This window comes from Primulina tabacum, chromosome 5, assembly GCF_025594145.1.
Source record: "Primulina tabacum isolate GXHZ01 chromosome 5, ASM2559414v2, whole genome shotgun sequence".
Lineage (NCBI taxonomy): Eukaryota > Viridiplantae > Streptophyta > Magnoliopsida > Lamiales > Gesneriaceae > Primulina > Primulina tabacum.
The window spans coordinates 12,426,895-12,452,561 of NC_134554.1; the positions used below are offsets into that span (position 1 = coordinate 12,426,895).

The 25,667-nt window shown below is 35.2% G+C and overlaps 2 protein-coding genes, 1 long non-coding RNA gene and 1 pseudogene across 9 annotated transcripts; 3 read left to right on the forward strand and 1 right to left on the reverse strand.

The window, feature by feature from the left end:
* The first annotated feature begins 1,907 nt into the window (after positions 1-1,907).
* LOC142544131 (B3 domain-containing protein Os03g0620400-like) lies at positions 1,908-8,453 on the forward strand (annotated as a pseudogene).
* An 884-nt stretch (positions 8,454-9,337) lies between these two features.
* On the forward strand, positions 9,338-12,919 carry LOC142546663 (uncharacterized). 6 transcript variants are annotated; one of them, XR_012820500.1, is made up of 5 exons: positions 9,338-9,610; positions 9,698-11,625; positions 11,714-11,803; positions 11,938-12,007; positions 12,541-12,919. It is a non-coding gene; the product is annotated as an uncharacterized LOC142546663 (long non-coding RNA). The 6 variants fall into 6 exon arrangements; XR_012820496.1 differs by having other exon boundaries at positions 9,340-9,610; positions 11,710-11,803; positions 12,541-12,917; XR_012820498.1 differs by lacking the exons at positions 11,938-12,007; positions 12,541-12,919 and having other exon boundaries at positions 9,342-9,610; positions 9,698-10,799; positions 11,013-11,625; positions 11,710-11,899.
* Positions 12,920-14,287: 1,368 nt separating this feature from the next.
* Positions 14,288-17,868, forward strand: LOC142546665 (protein root UVB sensitive 4-like). 2 transcript variants are annotated; one of them, XM_075654502.1, is made up of 7 exons: positions 14,288-14,866; positions 15,612-15,758; positions 16,076-16,222; positions 16,406-16,468; positions 16,544-16,620; positions 16,813-16,918; positions 17,120-17,868. In XM_075654502.1, exons 1-7 carry the CDS (start codon positions 14,354-14,356, stop codon positions 17,198-17,200), a joined length of 1,134 nt encoding a protein of 377 aa, XP_075510617.1. In that variant the 5' UTR covers positions 14,288-14,353; the 3' UTR covers positions 17,201-17,868. The 2 variants fall into 2 exon arrangements, with proteins under 2 accessions (XP_075510617.1, XP_075510618.1); XM_075654503.1 differs by lacking the exon at positions 16,076-16,222.
* An 855-nt stretch (positions 17,869-18,723) lies between these two features.
* LOC142546664 (protein JINGUBANG-like) lies at positions 18,724-20,333 on the reverse strand. Its single transcript, XM_075654500.1, has one exon. It carries the CDS (start codon positions 20,201-20,203, stop codon positions 18,734-18,736), a length of 1,470 nt encoding a protein of 489 aa, XP_075510615.1. The 5' UTR covers positions 20,204-20,333; the 3' UTR covers positions 18,724-18,733.
* Between the last annotated feature and the right edge of the window lie 5,334 nt (positions 20,334-25,667).

The following is a 25,667-nucleotide window of genomic DNA, read 5'->3' on the forward strand; positions in this document are numbered from 1 at the left end:
AAAATAATTAAATTACGAAAAGAAAGCTAATATGGATACAGAAGATACTAAAATATTAATAAATACTCCTTGATGACAGACACATAACAAGATCATACAGATAAAATCTCAAACTAAACTGTGGAATAAATCCAATCAAAATTAAAATTAAGTTTGTTAAAATTGATTATTTACGAGAGCAATTCTAAAAGTAGCTAACAGATACTTTACCCCAACCGTCAAAGATTCATGTGCGATTCCTGACTTTGCCTGACACAGATGCAGATACATTCTTGTTTTTCCTGGACATGTGTCTAATTCTTACAGGTTTGTCAAAATCGACGTGGATTCTTGCAACCATAGGGCTATTGCAGAAATATTTGTTGCTAGTTGAGAAATGCCAAATTTTACAAAGATTTTAGGGATTTGATTTGATAATATTTGTCTTTATCTAGATTTTTTATCCCTAATGCTTAATTGAATTAATAATTGTAGATTTAAATAAAAGAGGAAAAATGATTAAATTTGGAAATAAAATAAATCTACAAGACTAGAAAGAAAGAAAATACCAAAGGAAAAGAAATAAAATATTCTTATATTTTATTATCTTGATATTATTGAAGTTTTGATAAAGATTGAGTCTCATATTTGAAAATAAAATCTACAATCTTATTTACAAGGGTTAAGTTTGAGATGGGCTTAAAAAGAAATTGGAGGATTAGGCCCATGAAGAATTATAAAAAGCAGAGTACGTGAGCAGAAGAGGAGAGGCGCAAAACAAAAGAAAAAAACCAGCGCGGAAGGGAGAGAAGAGAGAAGCGTATAGAGGGAAGAGACGGAAGAAGGCATCGCAGAAGGAGAGGGAAGGAAAAGAACAGAACGTACAGGAAGAAAGAAGTGCAGAAGACCGCGGAAGAAAGGAACAGAAGCTACTGTGACAAAAGCTGGAGGAATTCCTCACACACGCCTAAATCACAGAGAATTCCTCTTATTTCTTTCTTTTTTTTGTTTTCTTCTATGAACTTAAATATGACTTTTCACTTCTATTTTGAATTCATGGAATAATTTTCTTTAGGCTAAGACCACAATAGGACCAAACAATACTTTATTTGATATTTGTTTTACTTTCATTATATTATTTTTCTAGATTTTAATTATTGATTGATGCTAGTTTAATATTTCTTGTTGATAGCCTGATCAACTATTTACATGTATGTTGATTAATCACGAATCGGAAGATGATTGATTAAATATAGCAACAAAGACGTCATCAACACATGGTTAAACTGACTAGAAATAGTATTCGGTTTCAGTGTGCGGTTTTAGGTGAAAACTGAAATTCCACGAAGATTTAATGCATTTAAATCTAATTAAATTCAATTAGAAATAATTGGACTGTTAGACTTAAATAGGTTTATTAACTCGAGGAATCGTTTAATAAATAAATTTGGGGATTTCACCGTGATTGTCAAGAATTAAATAATTAATTGAATTTAAAAACGTGTCAACATAGTAGAATTTGGTACCGTTGTGTGTCTTAGTTATTTATTTGAATTTGAATCCCTCCTTTGATATCTGAATCCGTCGTTTTTAATTGCAATTATTTTATTTAAAGTTTAGATTAATAATGCACATATCATCTTTTTATTTATTTTGTCTAGCTTAAATTAAGTGATATAAATTCTAGTAATTAAATATTAGTCTCTGTAGGATCGATACTTGGACTCATCATCCATTTATTATAATTTGACCTAGTCCGCTTGCTAGATTTATTCCCAACCGAAATCGTCGGTCAAGTTTTTGGCGCCGTTGCCGGTGATTAATTTATTTAATATTAGAATAAATTACTTATTTGAGACTAGACATTTTTTCGAATTTTTTTTCTATTTTATTTGATTTATTTTTATTTTATTGCGAGGTACTTCAAGATGGATCATCGGGGAGTGTTCACGAATTTTGCCCAACAATACTCGGAACCATTCTATGCTGCTTGGGGAAGATTCAATGATCTAGCAAACAACTTTCGGTTTCATGATTTGTCAAACTACACTCTTATTCAATTTTTCTATTTTGGTTTGGATGAGGCAACAAGAAGTTGGGTAAATTATGGGGCTTTGGCAACTGGTAGTCACTTATTTAATATAGAATACAACAGTGCGATGCACTTGTTAAATGATATGGCAGATTTCGACTATCACTGGCATTGTGATCCTTCACTGCAGGGTTGGAGTCACCAATATCCTCCACAATTTTCCCTCGATTTTGTAAACCAACCATTTGAGCAAAAGAAGAGCGTAGTGCACATTTTGATGAAATCATAGCCCAGTGGAAGAAGATGATCAACTCTTTGTGTTTCATCGATGAACAGATTGAGCTTCTAATGAAACCAGTGTCCGAAATCAACCAAGTGGACAAAGCGATTTTTGTCGATCAATTAATGACCAATCAGGTATGGGTGAATGATGACAACTCAAACAATAAAGGTTTGGAGAGTGATTCAAATCATGTAGAAATTTCATCTGAATCTGATCTTCCACAAGTATTTGAGCTGAAGGAAGAAGAATTCTTCGAGGAATCCATACGCAAAGATGAGGCAGAAGTGAAGTTGGAGGAATTCCTATGCGAAGATGAGACAGAAGTGAAGTTGGAGGATGTAGAAGAACACAAGTCGAAGGATTTGAACTCATATATGGTCTTAATATATATTCCACCAGCAGATTCTTTATTTCCATCAACGCAAACTCAAGAATATTACATCCTCTACGAGCTTTTTCATGGATTAGATTGTTCTTCCCCTAATAATCAGTCTTTGTCGAGTGTTGTTGGAGCGACGAGCTTACAATGTCAATATCATGCCAAGCTTGAGGGCACATATAATCAAGACCCATATGTAATATTGTATGATATTTACTATGGGCGGAAGCCACTATTTGATGGATGCTTCTCCGTAGTCAAGCTATAGACAATGAATTTAGCGCTTGCTGGGAGGCAACCCAGTGATTTATTTTATTTCATGTCGTTTCATTTTTATTTTTATTTTTTTCATTTTGTTAGTTTAATCCTCTGTGATTTTGATGTGTGTAGGGAATATTGGAATGAAGTAAGATGATTTAGACTCTGGAAAAGCTAAACTGTTGAAATAAAAGATTTTCAGCACTGAGGTATTCTACCATCCCCATGTAGCACTCCATGGAATTTAAAGCAACACTGCCAGGGAAGTGTTCTCTTACTATTCTGCATCTAAATTTTGTATTCCTTTTGAATGGCATGACACTGAGTACAGTGCAAGTATAAAGTGTGGGGAGGAATTTGTGTTTGGTTTAACGTCACAACACTTAGCATGTGCTTTATTGTTTAATCCTCGAGCATGAAATTTTTTTCTGATTATTCTTTGAGAAACTGCACTTGTGATTACATGACATACTAATTGACTTCCTAGATTTTTGATCACTCGAGAGATTGAATCACAACTAGAATTGATTGAGATGAGCTTTAGTTGTACCCGAAAGATTTGAGCACAAACTAGTTTTGTATCATGTTTTGAGACATTATCTATGCACTTTGAGTCATACTTATATGAATTAATTGTGAATTAGCAAGAGGCGAGCTCATGAAAAAAAAATGAAAAAAAAAAGAGAAAGAAAAGAAACAATCTAGAACTTGTCTGATTATCCTTCGAGGCGAAAATACGGATGATAATGACTTAGGGATGATTTAGCCGATCTTTGGACCGTTTGAGCCTTTCGAGCCTACCTAATCCATCTTTCAAATCCCTAGTATTCCCTTTTGAGCCTAATAAATCGAATGGAGTGTGTCAAATACATACAATTAGCCACCATTCGTATTCCTTCGAAATCACACGTCAACTACCCAATTTTAGCTCATACATTATTCTTCTACCTAATTTTGAGAGAAATAAACCCCTTTAGCGCTTTAAATTTTCAATAACTCCCATGTGTTGATAATTGATAATAAAAATTGGAGGAGTTTAAAAAAAAATCATGAAGAATGAGAAGGGGATTGATGAAAAAATATATATACATAATAAAAAAGAGAGGAAGGAGGAATATTGATGTGGTGATTGAAAAACCTAAAAGAGAATGTTGTTAAGGATTGAAAAAAAAAAAAGACCGAAAGAAAAGAGAAAAATAGTGGGGAAAGATGAATGAAAGTTGAAGGAAGATGGAAAAAAAATTGATGGAGGATGATGAAACTCAATAAGGAGGAAGATAAGAGATTAAGGAATGCGCTGAAGGAATAATTGTTTATTTTCTCTCATTTTGAATATCCCTACCTTTATTGTAGCCGTGAGCCGTGGCCTAACGTTATAAGCTTAAAAAGACCTATTGACCGGGTCATATTCCTCGAACATTTAGTGGAGAAAGGTATGAAAGATAAGCTTATGGAGAGTTTCTTAAAAAAAAATATAAAAAAATATGAGCATTCCTTGAACTAAAACACCTTTGAGTAATATGAGTTTTGACTTCCACACTACACACGTCTTATTATCTTGATCTTTTCTAGTGAATGCTTGAGTTTTAAAGTTGCAATGAAAGTGAATTTTATGATTTTTGACGTGTGATCTTTCGATTGAGTATGACGGAATTTAGTAGGTTGAAAAGTGTTGATTGTGTCAATTTTGTGGTGAATCATTGAATATTCCTCGATTATATTTTTATTCTCTGATTTGTTCGAGGACGAAGAAAGGCTTAAGTGTGGGGGGATTGATAAGGCCAAATCTTACAAAGATTTTGGGGATTTGATTTGATAATATTTGTCCTTATCTAGACTTTTTATCCCTAATCATATGCTTAATTGAATTAATAATTTTAGATTTAAATACAAGAGGAAAAATGATTAAATTTGGAAATAAAATAAATCTACAAGACTAGAAAGAAAGAAAATACCAAAGGAAGAGAAATAAAATATTCTTATATTTTATTATCTTGATATTATTGAAGTTTTGATAAAGATTGAGTCTCATATTTGAAAATAAAATCTACAATCTTATTTACAAGGGTTAAGTTTGAGATGAGCTTAAAAAGAAATTGGAGGATTAGGCCCATGAAGAATTATAAAAAGCAGAGTACGTGAGCAGAAGAGGAGAGGCGCAAAACAAAAGAAAAAAACCAGCGCGGAAGGGAGAGAAGAGAGAAGCGTATAGAGGGAAGAGACGGAAGAAGGCATCGCAGAAGGAGAGGGAAGGAAAAGAACAGAACGTACATGAAGAAAGAAGTGCAGAAGACCGCGGAAGAAAGGAACAGAAGCTACTGTGACAAAAGCTGGAGGAATTCCTCGCACACGCCTAAATCACAGAGAATTCCTCTTATTTATTTCTTTCTTTTGTTTTCTTCTATGAACTTAAATATGACTTTTCACTTCTATTTTGAATTCATGGAATAATTTTCTTTAGGCTAAGACCACAATAGGACCAAACAATACTTTATTTGATATTTGTTTTATTTTCATTATATTATTTTTCTAGATTTTAATTATTGATTGATGCTAGTTTAATATTTCTTGTTGATAGCTTGATCAACTATTTACATGTATGTTGATTAATCACGAATCGCAAGATGATTGATTAAATATAACAACAAAGACGTCATCAACACATGGTTAAACTGACTAGAAATAGTATTCGGTTTCAGTGTGCGGTTTTAGGTGAAAACTGAAATTCCACGAAGATTTAATGCATTTAAATCTAATTAAATTCAATTAGAAATAATTGGACTGTTAGACTTAAATAGGTTTATTAACTCGAGGAATCGTTTAATAAATAAATTTGGGGATTTCACCGTGATTGTCAAGAATTAAATAATTAATTGAATTTAAACACGTGTCAACATAGTAGAATTTGGTACCGTTGTGTGTCTTAGTTATTTATTTGAATTTGAATCCCTCCTTTGATATCTGAATCCGTCGTTTTTAATTGCAATTATTTTATTTAAAGTTTAGATTAATAATCCACATATCATCTTTTTATTTATTTTGTCTAGCTTAAATTAAGTGATATAAATTCTAGTAATTAAATATTAGTCTCTGTGGGATCGATACTTGGACTCATCATCCATTTATTATAATTTGACCTAGTCCGCTTGCTAGATTTATTCCCAACCGAAATCGTCGGTCACCAGGTCCGCAGAAATATTTGTTGCTAGTAGACCAGCAGTGCAACGAGCTTTTTCCTGGCAAATATTTTATCCACCCCCATAATCATTATATTGTACGTGCTCTCTCAGTCTGCTGCTTACCCGTTACATTTCATCTCTGAAACAACAGAGGAATGGCTAAAGATTATAGCACCGAAAAAGAGCCGGGTCTGGTTCAAATGGGAGCGGCATCTACGGGGCAAAGGTGCCAAAATTTTCAAGATTGTATCCAACCCAGGAGAACACAGACTTGTGAGTTTCACGTTTCTTGTTTGGATGTAAATGTTCTTGTTTGTAGTTCTTGACATCTGGATTTAATTTGTTCCAAGATTTGATTTTTGTTGTCTTTTTTTTAACTTGAGATTTGATTTTTGTTGGTGAGGAGGATGGAATGTGGTATATATATTTATTTATCTATCGATGCATTGTATTCGTAGATCAAATGAATATTGAAATACCGGCTAGATAATATATATTCCTTTAACAAAAGCATTGTGGGAGCTGAAAATGCTGCTGCTTGTGAGCCTGGAAAATCTTCATATTGGTTCAAAAACCACGTGAATGTCAGAAGTAGCTTAGTAGAGTAAATCTAAAGCAATATTAGATAATCTTTTCCTTATAAACTATGACATTCTCCTGTAACCATCATAATTGAACTGAAACAAGAGTTTTACTGGATCCCAAAATGTTGTGAAATTTAACTTGAAAAGTTTATATTTCTCTATAGGGGATGGTCAAATGAAAATTTATAATTAGTATAAAAGAAAAGATTTTGTGGTCTAGATGAAAGCCTGTATGGTGATAATCACCACTTGACAATTAGAGAAAGTTTACCGGTTGGAAAGCTGAACATCGGTTTCATGGGATATGTTTATTTTCTCTAAATTAAAATGGTGTCTCAGGCAACTATCTGATAGATTTGCATTCTTGATATTTGTTTTTACAGAGACTTCCTACTGAATTTACGCGAAAATACGGGCACAATCTGCCAGACTGTCTCTCTCTCAAGGTTCCGAATGGTTTAGTATGGAAAGTAGAACTGATTCACTGCAGTTATCAAGCTTGGCTGCACCGAGGTTGGCGACGGTTCGAAGAGTATTATTCAATCCAGTTGGGGCACTTATTGTTATTCAAATACGTTGGGAAATAACATTTTGAGGTTCACATATTCGACACCACTGCTACAGAGATAGAGTATTCCTATTATGATTCCCTTGAGAGAAACGCTGGTAAGAACCAATTAGTAGCTATAACTGAGGGAGTTGAATCAGACTCCGATGATTCTGTTGTGTTCTTGAAAGAAATTTTGGCAGGGAAGAGCGTGGGAAGAGAAAATCAAGATGATGATGATATTGGTAAGTTGGGTTCACATTCGAGTATACATCGGGTGATTCAACCTTGAATGTTCATTAGAAATGTGTGAATCATCAGACACTTGTGTTAGATGTGTTGTGAAATATCATGTCAACGTATCGAAGGGATATATAACTGAGATTTGCTATCACATATTGACTCTTGGGGTTTAACTTTATCGAAACATGATATTAGTGGATTTTCGGCTAAAATGCCAGTTGCAATGTTATAATATCTTCTGTCTATTTTGTGCATTAAATTTTTTTTTTCGGCAGATGAACACAGTGAAGGCACAGAATTGAAGCAAGTGCAACAGCAGGCAAGGGATGGTGACAACAGATTCGAAGCCTATACGAGGGCATCCGTTTTCATGTCTGAGAAGCCAATTAAAAACTTGTTCTCCATTGTTGTGATGCATCCATCTTATGTCAGCAATCGACGTTCGACTTTGGTAACTCATCGATAGATATGTACCTTAAATAGTTATTATTATTGTTATCATTATTACGATCACTGCTGCTACTTTTCATGAAAATCTTAGTTTAAGCACATGAATTAAAGTCCCTTTTTAAATTTATTTTCGTTGCAGCATATACCACCAGCCTTTTCCAATGCGATCTTGCCTGATAAGGTAATTACTTGCTCGATCCTCCTTGTTTCTGAAGGGAAGACATGGCCCGTAAGGTACATTTGTGGAGAAAGGCGAGCTTCACTCACTAGTGGATGGAGAGAATTTGCAGTAGACAATAATCTTAAAGTAGGCGATGTATGTGTGTTTGAAGTATCTAACGGGACCAACCTCACATGGGACGTTATTATTTTTCGTGCTTGATTCGAGTTAAAAGACATGTTTTTGGAGGATCTAATTAAGAACAAAGCATGCAAACTTTCAAGTTTCAATCTCTTTTGAATTTAGATTTGATTGTATTTCGTTTGTCTAGAGGAAATGCAACCAGAAGTTTGATCAATGAGCTAAGTCAAATGAAGATCAAGGCACATTAAATGCTTTGCATGCCTCTGATATGGATATGATTTCATTTTATTTTCTATGCCTTGAATGCAATGAAAAGATCAAGGCACATTATAACTCATTTTTTATTTTATATAAGATATTTTAGTGTTATAAAATATAATAAAATTTTATAATTCAATTATCAATTATTTGAATTTAATTAGTTTAATAAATATTAACATCATTATTCACACTATTATTTCTACTACTGTATGATAAATTTAAATCACTTACATATAATAACTGTTTAGGCATGCTGGTGAATCTCTTTTCGAAATTCCAAAAATATGCCATACATTTCTTGCATTTCTCTACCAATTTATTAGCATTCAAAATCTCTCCAAATCAATTTCAAATAATTTATGCAAGAACCTTCAGTTTTTGAATTTTCTTTCTCATAAATATCTCTTTAGCTTCTTTATATTTGTATATCAATTTCTAGAGTAGTTGTCTTGTGAGACGATTTTACGAATCTTTATCTGTGAGACGGGTCAACTCTACCGATATTCACAATAAAAAGTAATCGTCTTAACATAAAAAGTAATAATTTTTCAGTGGATAACCCAAATAAGATATACATCTCACAAAATACGACCCGTGAGACCGTCTCACACAAGTTTTTGTCTAATTTCAATATTTGAACTCTGTTTGTATAACGTAGGTACTGAACAAAAAATATTAAAATTATTTAATATTTATTTTTTTATTTGATAAATAATATTCTACAATTTTGTTAGAAGGTATCTCTCTTTTATGTTTCAACTACATAAATTTATTATATTACAATATTAATTTCAATATATTTTTTTTCCTTTTCCAGATTTTTCTTGGCCTCTCTCTTGTTCTAAGATGCATCCTACCCATAAAAGGAAAAAGAATATCCGAAAATGTTAAACTGCGTTTATGATTATTTAATTGAAAAATTATTGAAGTGCTTGTTTTTTCCCTCACATTAAACCCCCAAAAAATCAATTTTTTCAAGTGACTGTAAATGTAATCAATCATCTTCATTATTTCATTCATCACCACTTACTGATTTCTCATGGCAGAGGAGCGACGATCCAAACCCTCTTTTTTCAAGGTCTTGTTCAATGAAGACTCCACTATCCAGCTTGTAAGTTTTTAAAATCACTACTTTTTATGTACTGGTTCTATTTCTGCCTGTTCCATGATAAATTTCTTGTCTTGTGTTTTCCTCCAGCGGTTGCCGACTGCTTTCGTGCAGAGAAGCATGGTGATATTTTGCATGAAAATGCCGTTCTCGGAGCCAGTTCTGGGGAATCTTGGGTCGTGAAAGTGGAGCATATTGAGGAATATGAGAAATGTTACTTTACGCGTGGATGTCCGAAGTTTGCCAAGGATTTGGGGCTCAAAATGGGGGATTTTTTGGTGTTCCTGGTTAGTTGGAAAGTCCACATTTGATGTTTTGGTTTATGGGATCAGCGACTGCGAGAGGGTAATTTCGAATTGTAACTCCGAGTTTGAGAGCTCCGACTCTGATGAAGAAGTTCAAATATTGAGCAAAGATTACATATTTGCCGCACGCGGCAACCATGGTTACCTTTCTTGTTGCTTCTTAATCCTTTAATCTTTGGTTTTCTCGGTACTTCGTATATGAAATGGCTTGTATGTGTAGCTGGTAATATATGAGACGTGGACTTTGTGGTGGAAGTTATCAAATCAACCAGTTAGTCAGATTGGATCAGTTAGTTAGTTGGGTTAGATTTTAGTGATCTAGAGATAGAAGAGATCTTGTATGTAGAAGGAGATGTACAGCACATTGAAAAGTTGAACAATAGTATTCATTTTCCTATATTCAATAAAATTGCTCTCTCATCTTCCTTGTTCGGGAGTTGATTTGAATCTGAGAATGTGTTGTTCCTTTATGATCGGTGCATATTCTTAAGAACTTTAACAGATGCGAACTTGTATTTTCAGTTAAACGTATGTATAATTTCAATTTTTATGCCCCCTGTGAAAATTCCATATTTCCCTTTTCTCTTTCTTTGTTTTTTGTTTTTGTTTTTGTTTTTGTAGTTTTGCTTGTGCAGAAGAAATACATTTAATGAAACGCAATTGATATGGCGTTGTATAATGATTTTAGGTAACATTTATGGCTGTCTTTCTGTCCTGTTTTTATGGCGCATTTTACCTTCCATTGAAACTCACTAGCAGATATGAGTAACAAACGAGCAAAGACTAGCATTTTGGAGAAAGAAGCAACTAGGAGTCCTGGTAATGTTGATCGTTTGAGCCCACTCTACTTCGAAAAAGTTTTGAAGACATATCACAGATCCAGAATGGTAAAATCTTTCATCTGCTCTTTATATTGTTTCGATCAAATTTTATTTTTTCACGTTAGCTACCTCTAGCATGATGAGTTTTTAGCATCTCAACTAGTTTTCTATTAGCTTTTCGTTTCAAATAAGGTTTCTTACGACTCATTTGGTTTCATGGGCTTTGCTTGAAACATAGTCTCTCCATATGAAATTTGCGAACATGTCTGGTTTGATCAGCCAAAAGACAGTGGTGCTGGAGTATGTGCCGAAGCAGCATTTTTACTTCTGCGGTACTGCACCTGAAGCCGCGGTTATCTAGGATCGAAATGGCATGGTCGCGGTTCATAAAAGAAATGGACGGGTCTTTGGAAGAACCTACTCTTTTGAATTCAACCCCAGAACAAATGTGATTCGGGTAGATGAGATCAAGATATAGATATCTCCTGTTTGGTAGCCATAATTGAAAAAGAAGATGTATTTGTTTATCTTCTTTAGCAAGGGCACTCGAGCTTTGGGTATATGTAAGATACACAACTTTTTGGACGGTCTTTTTGTGAGGCCCAATACTTAAATAAGCCCAGCCCATTTCCCATTTTTATTATAATAACCCCAACCCATTTGAGAATCAGATCGTTCATTTCCAGAAACTTTTCCCCAGCCTTGCTCGTCGCCTTCTTTCTGTTTTCTGCCGTCTTCGCGCAGCGCTGCCAGCGGCCGAAAAATTTAGTGCAACGGTTAGCACTCTTCTTCCTCCTTTCTATTAGAGTATTTCCTACCATGAATCGGAAGGTATCGAGTTCGATTTGGCTTGATTTCCAGCAGCAGTGCGCGTAGCTTCGATTCGGTTTAGGTAAGCTTTTGGCTTTGAATTTTGGTTGTTCTTGGTGTATTAGTTTATAAAAGTGAAGAATTGAGCTTTTCCTCTAATTTCCAGCTAGGTTTCCGGCGTGAACAGTATTTCCGGCAACTTGTTCCGGCGAGCCACCTTTGCGAAATTACCGTTGTGCATTCTAGCCTCGAGTATTGAGGTATTAAGTTTGAATTCCAGATTTTGAAAGGTTATATAGGCTGCCCGGATTTCGAATTTTAACCGAGACGATTTATTTTGGTTTAGTCGTTTGGTATGCATTGTATTGAAGTGTATAGCGAATTTATATTGTAGGTTTTATTGTTGGGCGAGTTCAGTCGATAATCCTTAAGAATTTGCCGTGGTATTGTAAGTTGCAATTGAGGTACGTTCAAACCTATATCATTATGACGCTTATATTGGCGTGTAAGAATATTCGGTGAATGTTGTTTGCTATTATGTGCATTGAATGTTTATTTTGTTGCATTCATGCATAAATTGTATTGGCATAACAATACAATTGAGCCTTGACTCCTTTTACGGCTATTTATGTTGATTATGTTGAGATTTATTGAGTCATCAGAGGGACGAGTGGGTTAGGATTAGCCACATTCCCAGATGACAGCTAGGGACGAGCGACTTAGCTACTCGCATTCCCGATGCTACGTGCATGGACGAGCGGCGATTTGATGCTGCATTCCTGGCACGGGTGGCCACTGTTACTGTTAATGATGCTATTCGTTTGGACTCCATTTGGTATCCGTTATTCCATTGTTACCATTCATGCATCGCATAGCATTGCATTTACTTGATATTATTACATGTCCTTTATTTACGTCATGATTTTACTGGTTTGTCGTACTGGGGTCCGACCCCTGTTTTCTTTTGATGTTGTGGTTGTTTTTGATGACATAGCAGGTCATTCCAGGGGTTTTGACGCGTCTGGTGGAGCGTCAGCGAGTGGTACCCAGTAGTCAGTCGGTTGGTGTCAGAGTTCCCAGATATTTATATATATATTATGCTGGTTTGATACATTTGCCAGGGAGATGCCCTGTGTAGCTGTATGGTTATGTTTTAATATTGTTTGGATTTTATTTGTGGTATGTTGTGTCTAGTCCTGGCCAGTGCGGCTGTAGGATGTTGGTGTGGTTGATTGTGAAACTGATGTTATTTTCGAGCGTATATTGTTATTGTTGTGTTTCGAAATTTTTGGGATGTCCTACTTACGGGGAGGTCATGCCGAAATTTCTGTAGGCCCTAATGAACGTTTTAAACTCGTTTTCGCTGTTTACACCATTTAATCCTTGTTGTGTGGTAATTAAATATCAATTAAGAGCACGGGCCCTGACACTTTTCGTTCAACTTCCTATGGATGTGTATCTATTTTCTATGCTATGAATGCGTGTACTGGTGTACACACTTTGCGTTATGAACTGTACTGCTTAGTCCTTTATTATTCTTACATGTTTCTCAGTAGGTTTGATGTGTTAGATCAATTGGTTCAAGATACAGCACACAATTTGTTTGATGGAATGAAGAAGTTAGGATCGAATAGATGGCGGTACTCAATCACGAACAAACCACCACCAACGAGCAACATACACTATAAGTTACCAAGCACAAAATTGAAGAAATAGAGAGTGAGCGAAAAACTCAAGTCGCCGTATTGTCAACTGAATAAAGAATACAAAGAATTATGTTTATATAGTTAGAATAAACACAAAAAGAGTAAAATGACTAACATACCCTTGAGAGCTAACGATAATATATTCTAACAAAAATAAAAAAAAGTAGAAGAAAGATTTACCTGGTTCTGTCAAGATCCACCTCCATCCACGGCATTTCCCCACCAACCTTCTTTATCATCACCAAATGTACAATACAAGGGAATTGTTCTGGAAGAACTTGTAAATACACAGACCCTGTGTCCTCTATTCTCTATCCTATCTTCTCTAGGTTTTCTTCCCTCTTGATCACGTTCTTGCTTGTGGTAGAGAATGTTGCTTCATTGTCTTCTTTTCTCCCTGGAATCATATATATAGACACACACACACACACACACACACACACACACACACACATACTTGAGCTTCCATTTTCCGGTTGCTTTCTTGGATCCACGTAGCAGCTCAATTTCCCAACAAATTAATCCAGTGTTGATTTTATCCGAACCTGCATTAGTTATGGCCACTAGCTACCAGATTTTTCCCACCAAACTATCTAAAGAATGAATAATTTAGTTCAAATCTTGCGTTAATTGAATATTTGTACTGATTCCTTTATTGATCAACTGTCTTTAATAACTAAATGTGTGTAATTTCAACAGTAACAATTTAACCTATTCGAGTTCATATATTTTCATTACAACAAACTGTGTTTTAAATCTCCATGCACAAAATACACAAACATTTCAAAGAGTGAGCACTGCCTAGTATATAAGACGTTAAATTATTATTAAAAAAAAAAAACGCTTTCACATTATATTCAAATTATTATATACCATGATTTGTTGGCTTTGCGGTAGATGATTTTATTTTATTCATTCAAGTAATTGGATTCAAATCTACTATATTCTGGAAAGAACAAAATTCTACATGAGAATTTTTTTTAAATAAAATTTAAATTGCTCCCTAAGTTATTTTGAAAAAAGATAAATTTAATTATATACTTGAACGCAGTTGGAAATAGAAATTTCATGACTACTCTTGCCGGTTGTCGGAAGTAATAAGGTATGAATACTCGCATGAGGTTCACTCTCATGGAAGCAACAATATACACGTCTTCAAACTCGCGACTCCATCACTGCAAATGGGATCCACCGCTCAGCTTGAACATGCCCAAACCCAAGATACCCAAGCCCATCAAACCAAAAACCTCTCTTAAACCCTTAATCTTTATCTGCAGCAATGATTTTCATGAAAAGCTCCATTCTTGCCGCTTAAGCGATGAACTCCCTGAGACTTGTGGCTTCCCTTTTGTGGTTCGCCACTCTGGAACGGTTTCAAGGTACGTTTGGGATAGAAGGGAGCTGAAATTGGTTTCTGTTGATGGGATAAATGGATTTTGTTTTCGGGATTATTTCGTTGATTACGAAGATGGGGTGAGGAAATTGGGTAGATTTTGTTGGTCTGCCCTGAGGAACTTTTTTCTTCCGAGGGAAGTGAGTGAAAACTATTTGGAGTATGTGAAATGGAAATTCTTGCACAGAGTGTTCAGTTCTGCTCTTCAGGTTCTTGCTACACAGGTATTAAATTTGTCATGTCGGAGTTTTTTCTTGCATAAATCTGGTTAAAAATTCTCGCGACAGAGTTCATATATTTGGGATGAATAAGGAAATTTTGAGGAGCTCTGGACTCTGCCATTCGATTGTAAATGCCTTGGTTCTTTAATAGTCATTGAACTAAAACTTTTATTTTGAGTTTGTCGAGGTTAAGGGTACGGGTTCGTTTCAGATACCTGTTTTTCACCCCAGGTTCTAAGTTTAGAAGCCTTAGAATAAACTGCAAAAACTGCTGTAAAATTTAAAAGTCTTGGGAATTTTTGGAAGGGCTTTAAAAATTATTCGGCCGGGTTGTTTTAGTGGTTCTTGTTGTGGTCGAATATTTCTTTGAGTTTTGGCTTGATTTGACTGGCTAAATTTCGATCGTATTGAATATTTGATTAAAAATTTTGGTTGTGCTACTGCTATTGTTTGTGAAATTTATTCTTTTTCCTTTTTGGTGGTTGGGTGGGATGGTTCTGCAGAGAGAAAATTAATGGAGTAATGTGATACTAGCATAAGTGTGTGATTTAATCAAGTGCATTTTTGTTTTTATGCTGGCATAATCTTGAAATAGATAACCTGCGGCATGTGATGATATGTACCTGTGTGTGTTCATGTTAGTGCCATTAATTTTCATTCCGTATACTTTTCTTTCAAATTTTGGTCGATGCACCTGACATTCATTAGAAAGTACATTTGACTGTGATGACTAAATGGTTGAAATTAGGCAATGTTTCGGGCAATTGGCATTGGCTATTCTCGTTCTCTCCCGTCAGCAGCTGCTCTGAATTGGGTTCTGAAGGATGGACTTGGGAGGCTGAGCAGGTGCATCTATACCGCTTCTCTTGCTTCTGCTTTTGATACCAATCTAAAGGTACAGTCCCTTGCCCTCATATAAAGGTGTCGATATAATTTTTCGTATTTCTTCATCAGATACCGATGAATAATGGATGTAGTTGGCAGTTCATTGTTCGTCATTCCCCAACTCCTAAGTCCACTAGCACTGCAAGAGATTTTGCACTATGGGCTTCACCGAAAACTATTGCATATCTACTCATATTAGTGAACTGTATTTCTTTGTTGAATTAAGTGTAGTGGCTAAATACTGAAAGAAATTTGTTCGGTTATGCAGTTAGATTTTTGTAAAATCCTTTCACAAAATTGCTGACTTTCTCTTATTTGGAACGGAAGAGAGTTAGGTTCACGACCTCTGTGCTATTCAGTTTGAGCATTGGAGTTGAGTTGTTGACTCCCGTCTTTCCGGACTATTTTCTTCTTCTTGCAACAATGGCCAACATTGGTAAGCAAATAAGCCTTGCTTGCCATCTTGCAACTGGTGTAAGTCTGAGATATCTTTTCCTTTTATGCCATGGAAGCATTTTGTATATAATTCACTTAATTTAAACATTTAGCTTTTCAAGTTTCTGCAAGTTTTTTACATTTGAGAATGCAAATAATTTTTCTTTTCTTAATATAATGACAATGTTCAGTATGTGATAAAATAAAGTTTTACGTTGTTAGTCAGCTGTGCATAGAAGCTTTGCAGTTTCGGACAATCTTGACGAATTTTCTGCGAAATCCCAGGTAGATACCGGACTCCATTTGAATTGACGTAATAATTCTCCATTCTATGAATCTAATTCAGGGTTCGGGTTTCAGATTCAAACAGTGTGCTTTGATAATATAGGTCTTTTGCTCGCGGCCACTCTGAATATCATGTTCAGAAACAATCAAAGGTTTCTAGTCTTCACCTCATATTCTCCTGAATGTCGATGTTTCAAATATCATTTGATATTACTAATTAAAATGTAATAGGTTGGTTAGAGCTCAACCAAATACAGGAAATTAGGACTATTTTCACCATAAAAGGATTACTATTAATTTAAGACTTGCTGTGTACTTTTTAACTTCTTTGTCATGTTGTGAAGATTGCTGGCCACTCTACCATTTGTTGCATACCCAATCTTCTCAGTTATTGACCTTTTCGGGATTTATAAAGGGCTAAAACACGTGCATTTGCAAACTTTAACTAAGGTTGGTTCTTTATTATATTGCATTAGTTTTTAATCAATCAATATTGTTTATTGGGCTCCAAAACTCTATTTTATATGAGGTAATTTACAATTATATGTTTTTTATTTAAACACGTTGATCCATGTTTTAGATGAGGAAAAATTACCCTTTTTTCTTATAGCGGGTGGCAACAAAGTATGCATGTTATACATTTCTGTACAGGATAGGCTTGAGTTGGAGGTTGAGGGGTCGAATCCTGGGAAGGCACAAACTCCACTTTCCTGGCGTGGAGAAGTCCGATGAGTAAGTGCAAGCTGGTCTGAGTCCAAGAACTGTGATTGCAGGGTCTGAGGACAGGGAGGAGGTTGAGGGGTCGAATCCTGGGAAGGCACAAACTCCACTTTCCTGGCGTGGAGAAGTCCGATGAGTAAGTGCAAGCTGGTCTGAGTCCAAGAACTGTGATTGCAGGGTCTGAGGACAGGGCCAGGGCTGAGGAGGTTGAGGGGTCGAATCCTGGGAAGGCACAAACTCCACTTTCCTGGCGTGGAGAAGTCCGATGAGTAAGTGCAAGCTGGTCTGAGTCCAAGAACTGTGATTGCAGGGTCTGAGGACAGGGCCAGGGCCTTACATCGGGTCTGCTGCTGTTAGATGTGCTGCTTAGGCCTGTGTAATTCTTGAACTGTTTTGAGTTTGGCTTCATGACGACATGTTTCATCATCATACAAACCAGGTCTTTTCATTCTTTGAGATGTTCTGGTCCATTTGCCGGACATGAGAAGCAGAACCATTTACTGACGCTGCCAAGGTATGTATATTTAGTGACTGGCTTTCCAAATTACACCAGGATATAATTGCCAACCTGATATTTTAGTCAGAGATTTGGACTGCTAATCACTTTTTTTTTCAATGTCCGACTATTGTGATTAAGTTACTATAATATTTCAAAGATGTTTACATTTCTTGTTGTTAAATTACTCTGGCAAGTCATGTGTGCATATACATCAAATTCTAATGTAAATATAATTTATATATTGGAATTTTTTTGGTAAAACATACCTGTATTGGGTAAAAAAAATCATAAAATTATGTATTTGATATTTTATTATATTATATTTCGAGTCGGAGAAAAAGATCTTGTACTGAACCTAAAAACAACTGTCCTAGCCTCGTAGGAATATCATGTTTAATAATATGGAATACATATCTTGTGAATTTTTATATTCAAAATCAATATTAACTAACTAAAATAATGTTATATAATTTTGCAGAGTTTTCAAATTACGATGGTATGTATATATTTTCCAAAAATTTTGAAAAATTTAAGAATACCCTTGAAAATTTTGAGAACTTTATATATATATATATATATATATATATATATATATGTGTGTGTGTGTGTGTCTGTGCGCGAGTGTAAAGTTGTAATGTTAAGTCATTAAAAATGATTTATAATTATCCACGTTCTTCGACCCATCCCAACGTGCAGACAAGCCATCCAAATGCTTAGTAATATTTTAAATTTATAGAGTATTTATATTTGATACTCCTTTCATCAATTAACAATTTATGGATTAGGAAAAAAAAAGGTGACATAAAGCAATAAAATGGTGGATATCACTTTAAATATACTTGTGTTATTTGATTTATCTAGTTAAGTCAAATAATGTATATTAATTGCATATACAAAACCAGAATAAGATATGTGTAAGATATATAGAATAATGTTTTCTGGATCAAGTTATATTTTTTAAAATTACAATATACACCTATATGTTATTTATATTTGTGAATTTAATCGAGAACTCAAGGCAGCTATTTTTTTTTAATTTAAAAAAATCATTTTGCTCCATGGCTCACCCTACTAGTACCTTGCTGCGGGGAGCTACGAGCAGAAATATTTGTCGGAGATGGACTGCGACTGATCTCCGGGTGAGAATGCTGCGGGGTTCCTGGCGGAGGTTGAATGGCGGCAGCCGTCAAAGCAGACACTCGCCATATCTTCACCGATTTATCAAGGCTGCCACTGTACACCACATAGTGCCTATCAAATTCGCTGGAATGTTCTCCTTTCTCCTCCTCCGCCGCCAAACATTTCACCGGACCACTGTGCCCGTTCAACACTGACAGACAAATATGGCCATCGCCTTCCTTTCTCCATACGCAAATGTTCGTGTCCGCCGACCCACTGAACACCAAAGTCCCCGCAGTCGCAAGGCACAAAACTGCGAGCTTATGGCCCCTCAGAATCCCCCCGTGTGAAAGAAACTTGCCGTGTTCCCAGAAGTTGACGAGCCCGTCGGATGATCCGGAGTAGAGAACTGTAGCGGAAGCGTCAACGGCTAATGATGTTATGGCACAATCTTGCTTCAATAATGTCTGCGAAAAGACATGTTTCGTGCCGCCTTTGACTTGCATTTCCCTCCGCCAAACCTTGATGGTTCCATCGGCGGATCCCGTGAAAACCAACCTATTGAACCCGGCAACCACTGAATTTACTGCATCGTCGTGCGCATTGATTGATTCCAGGCATTTCGAGTCGTTAATTCGCCACACCTTAAAGGTTTTATCCCACGAGCTGGAGTATAATAATGATCTGTCCTCGCTCAAGCTGAGAGATGAAATTGCATCAACGTGTTTGATCCATATCGAGTTCCGATGTCTCCTGATCTCAACGTAGTTTTTGGGGTTCAATGAGCTTTTTATCGTATCTCTTAATGTGGGCAATGTCCCGATTCGTTTGTGAATGCTCGGATCCTTTCTAGACACCATCCAGACCCGGATTTTCCCATCCTGGTGACCTGAAAATATCCTGTCCTCCGCTATGATTATTGCTTTAACCAAACCGGACTTACATTTGAACCCTGAGAATTCCTTCTGATTCTTCCACACCCTGATGTTCTTGCTGTCGGAACCCGTGTACAGCAAATCGCCGGAAGCTGCTAAAGAATAAATATGTCCTTCCTCACGCACAAGGGATCCCATCAAGCCTGTGTAAAAATAACTATTTTCAGATTGGATGTGGGAAGACCAGGGAGATTTGGACGACGGAGATAGAGGTTGGCCCCACGACGGGGTTGAATATGGCGTTGGGGATTCCCATGGGGCAATACTGTAGGTGGTGCTGATGTCGGAGTTCCGCGGTGGCGTCGTCTTATCATGGTTTTCCGGGATGACATCCGCCGCACAGCTGAGGCGGAAGGAGTATTCTTGTGAATCTGATTGCAACATGTTGCCGAACGTTTGTCTCCTCGGGGTGCTGGTTTCTGTTGCCATATCTTGTTTCCCTGCTCTTGAATTCTTCTTCATCTGCTAAATAATCGGGGATTGAATGTTTGAAGATCAAATATAAATGAAAAAAAAAACTAGGCAATCTAGTGAAGAGAGAAGAAAATATTAAAGAAAAAATATATATCCACCAACATCTGTATATTTTACATGAGAAAATTATGTGAGCGAATGGATTGATATACTCACTGGTTATGCCACGTCGTCCTCCTACTACCTTTTTAATTCTATGCAAAAAAAATTATATATTTTTTATTTACCGATGAATATAAACATATAATACAAATATATGATTTTACAAGATTTAACTAATCTTAACTTCTAAATATCATAATGAAATGCATGCAAAGCTAGGCACGAAGTTGAGATTTCATAAATTTATCGATTGCGTAATAAAATAAGTAAAGAATAATCAATCTGAAATTTAGCTATATTTCCTCATTAGCACATTAATATCTTCGGGGGCAAAGTTCCTTTCGTGGGGACGTAAATGTTGCAAATTATGATGTGCTACAATTTGTCAAACACAATTTGACATTTCGCAACTACCATAGAATAAAGGATTTGATTCGACGTTGTTTCTGCCTCACAAGTTATCTTGCCAAGTCAATAATTTTTGTACTTAAAAAAAAAATGTATTTCGTCAGCGTGATGCATCAAAAGGTAATCGTCATTGAATTTAAAAGAAATATATATAGTAACGTAAAAAAATTTGTGTGAGACAATCTCACGGTCGTATTTTGTGAGATAGATCTCTTATTTGAATCATCCATGAAAAATATTATTTTTTATGCTAAGAGTATTATTTTTTATTGTGAATATCAGTAGAGTTGACTCTTCTCACATATAAAGATTCGTGAAACCGTATCAGAAAAGACCTACTCATAATATTAAATTATTTAAATTTTTGGAAAGATGACAACTTTTCGTGACGAAATTAACGGAAAACATGTGGTACCCAAAGGCTATGGACTTCTATTTTTGGCACAAGCGGCTACGATGTGCATAACATATTATATATGCATCAACATAATACATGTTGAAAAATATATTTAAAATGTGAGTATTGAATATTTGAATGTTGAATATTTGAATGTTGAAAATAAGAGTTGTAAATATTGAAAATTAGTGTGTGATGATGTAGGTAATGATGTATTTTATTTTTGGATTATTTGTAAAAATTTCCTATAAATAGATCTCTCATTTGTGAAGAAAATCACAATTGAGTAGAGAGAAAAATATTATAAAGTGTGTGGTTTGGTAAATTTTGAGAGTTTGAGATTTTTACTTTTTACCATAAATTTTTACTTTTTCACAACACGTTATCAGCACGAAGCTCTAAAAGTCCTACATACTTTTCCAAGCTTCAAACAGAAGAAAAAGGTAACAAAAATAATTATATTTATTTTACTGTTATTTATTTATTGTGTATTTATTTAATATACAATATAATGTTATTATTAGAAATAATAAAAATAAATTTTTCATAAACTTGTTATAAATCCTGAGAGGATGTTAAGACGACATCCCACACTCCCGGTAAGGGATACGACAAGTATAAAAGCCTATAAGATTTTTAAACAAAATAAATTATGACACTCATTATAATATTATGATATGATATACATAATTATTTAAACATGTCTAATATTATATATATCATATTATTACCATAAAATTATACAAATACATGCCTTTATTTTTTTTGTACCCCAACGGTCATAAATGGTAAAAAACGGCTAGTTTTTGCCCTATAAATATGATCTCACAAACACATTCCATCACTCCAACTTTCTCTTCTTCTCTAAAAATTATTCATCATCAAATTTTTCGAAGAAAAAAGAAGATGGCTTTCTCAAGGTTATTTTTAATTATTTTGGTTATCATACTCACGAGTCTTTTATTTATCGGAGAATATCCTCCTCGTGTGTTTTCTTTATTTTTACAAATACTTGTACTTGTTGTTTATCCGTTACTTTGTATTGCAATAATTATTAACTAATAAAATGCATCGTAATTTTTTTTAGTATCACCATGTCAAATTTAACAAAGCTCGAATTTGTTGCGCTCGACATCACGGGAAAGAATTATATGCCATGGACTCTAGATGTAGAAATGCATCTTGAATCATTGGGTCTAAGCGAGACCATTAAAGAAAATGGCATATGCACGTCACAAGAAAAGGCAAGAGCCATGATATTTTTGCGTCGACATCTCGACGATGGATTGAAATGTGAATATCTGACTGAAAAAAATCCCATGGCTTTGTGGAAGGGATTAAAAAAAAGATTCGAACATATAAGAGAAGTTATACTTCCGACCGCCCGGGATGAATGGAATACATTGAAATTCCAAGACTTTAAAAAAGTCAGTGATTACAATTCGGCGATGTATAGAATAATCTCGCAATTAAAATTTTGTGGACATGAGGTCACAGAATCTGAGATGCTTGAAAAAACATTTTCCACGTTTCATGCATCAAATATTACTCTACAGCAACAATATAGAGTACGTGGATTCGCGAGATATTCTGAACTCATCGCCTGTCTTCTTGTGGCGAAAAAAACAACGAGCTATTAATGAGAAATCATCAGTCCCGACCCACTGGATCAACAGCATTTCCAGAAGTAAATGCTGTAAGTAAAAATGAATTTAAACCTGAAAACCAAAATCAAATTCAAAGACAAGGTTTTGGTCGAGGTCGAGGTCGAGGTCGTGGACATGGACGTGGACGTGGAATTGGCCGTGGTCGTGGTCAAGGCCGTGGTTTTGAAAATAATCGAGATAGTTATTTTTATAACTCATCTCAAAAGAACGTCTCAAACCATCCACAGAAAAGGCATCATGAGAATACAAGTGTTAATGAGAAGCACTCAAAAAGATATGAAAGTTCTTGTTACAGATGTGGTACTCCAGGACATTGGTCCAAAGTTTGTCGAGCCCCTGAGCACCTTTGTAAACTTTATAAAGAATCATTAAAGGGGAAAGAAAAGGAGACCAACTTCACTGAACGCAGTGACCGTTTGAGTGATTCAACTCATTTTGATGCTGGTGATTTTATGAATGATTTCTCTGGAAATGATCAATATGTTGGTGGGATAGAAATGAACAATATTGATGCTGCAGATTTTCTCAACGATTTCTCTGAAAATGAACAATATAATGGTAGAATATAAATGTACAATAATCTATTTTTCATGTATTCATAGAATAATGTTTTATTGTATAATTATGATTTGTGTTATATTTAAATATATATTGCAAGTAATTTATTTCATTGCATATTTTTTTGAAGTTCAAATATGGAAAATGCTATGAGCAAAGCTGAAGTTTGCATACCCGATAGTGGTACAACGCTCACTATCCTCCGAGATAAAAGATATTTCTTGGAACTAAAACCAACAAAAACAACGGTGAATACAATATCAGGTCATGTAGACTTGATTAAAGGATGTGGTAAAGCACAATTTTTGTTACCTAATGGTACAAAATTTTTGATCAATGATGCTTTATATTCACCACAATCGAAAAGAAATTTGTTGAGTTTTAATGATATATATTCCCATGGGTATGATACTCAAACAATGAATGAAGGGAATGAGAAATATATGTGTCTTATCACATATAAATCAGGAAAGAAATATGTGATTGAAAAACTACCAATGCTCCCTACTGGATTGCATTATACACATATAAGTCCCATTGAATCAAACATGGTAGTTGATAATTCTTCGATATTAACCAATTGGCATGATCGATTGGGACATCCTGGTTCAACAATGATGCGAAGAATTATAGAAAATACACATGATCATCCACTGAAAGACCAGAAGATCTTTCAGAATAATAAGTTTCAATGTAAAGCATGTTCTCTTGGAAAACTTATTATAAGACCATCACCAGTCAAAATCCAAACTGAATCACCAATGTTTCTTGAACGTATTCAGGGTGATATTTGTGGACCAATCCATCCACCATGTGGACCATTCAGATACTTTATGGTATTGATTGATGCCTCCAGCAGATGGTCACATGTATGTTTATTATCAACTCGAAATATTGCATTTGCAAGATTACTTGCTCAAATAATAAAATTGAGGAATCAATTTCCCGATTATACAATCAAGAAAATTAGACTTGATAATGCTGGTGAATTTACTTCCCAAACTTTCAATGATTATTGTATGTCTATGGGAATCATTGTTGAGCATCCTGTTGCTCATGTACATACACAGAATGGATTGGCTAAATCATTGATTAAACGTCTGCAAATGATTGCTAGACCAATGATTATGAAAACAAAGCTCCCTATTTCTATATGGGGACATACAATTTTACACGCTGCTTCATTAATTCGCATCAGACCAAGTGCATATCATAAATACTCCCCATTGCAGCTTGCATTTGGTAAAGAACCAGACATTTCTCATCTGAAAATTTTTGGATGTATGGTGTATGTGCCTATTGCACCACCGCAACGAAAGAAAATGGGACCTCAAAGAAAGGTTGGAATTTATATCGGTTATGATAGTCCATCAATCATTCGATATCTTGAACCTCAGACAGGCGACGTGTTCACAGCACGTTTTGCTGATTGTCATTTTAATGAGGAAATCTTCCCAATGTTAGGGGGAGAACAGAAACATACCGAAAAGGAAATTACATGGTATGTATCATCATTGTTACATCTGGATCCAAGAACAAAACAATGTGAAAAAGATGTACAACAAATTGTACACTTGCAAAGAATAGCAAATCAAATACCAGATGCATTTGCAGACACAAAAGGGGTAACTAAATCATATATACATGCTGCAAATGCCCCTGCTCGAATTGAAATTCCAAAGAAACAAATGGAAGATACCCATGATGTCATTAAACGCCTGAAGCGTGGAAGGCCAGTCGGTTCCAAGGATAAAAATCCTCGAAATAGAAAATTCATAGAGAAACACGATGATCACAAAATAAAGAATGACGTTTCTGAAGAAACACATGATGATCACAAAATAGAGAATGGTGTTCCTGAAGAAACACATGATGATGAAAATGTTCTGTCAGAACCACAAACTGACGAGAATCATGAAATCTCTATCAATTATATTAATACTGGAAAAATATGGAACCGAAAAGATATAGATGAAATTGATGATATATTTTCTTATAATGTGGCAATCGACATCATAAATGATAACGAAGATCATGAACCAAAATCTTTTGGTGAATGTAAAAATCGGCAGGATTGGATAAAATGGAAAGATGCCATCCAGGTTGAATTAAATTCGCTAAATAAACGTAATGTTTTTGGACCTATAGTCCTTACACCTGAAGGTGTAAAACCTGTTGGATACAAATGGGTTTTTATTCGAAAGCGAAATGAGAAAAATGAAATAGTAAGATATAAAGCTCGACTTGTTGCACAAGGTTTTTCTCAAAGGCCTGGAATTGATTATGAAGAAACGTATTCTCCTGTGATGGATGCAATTAC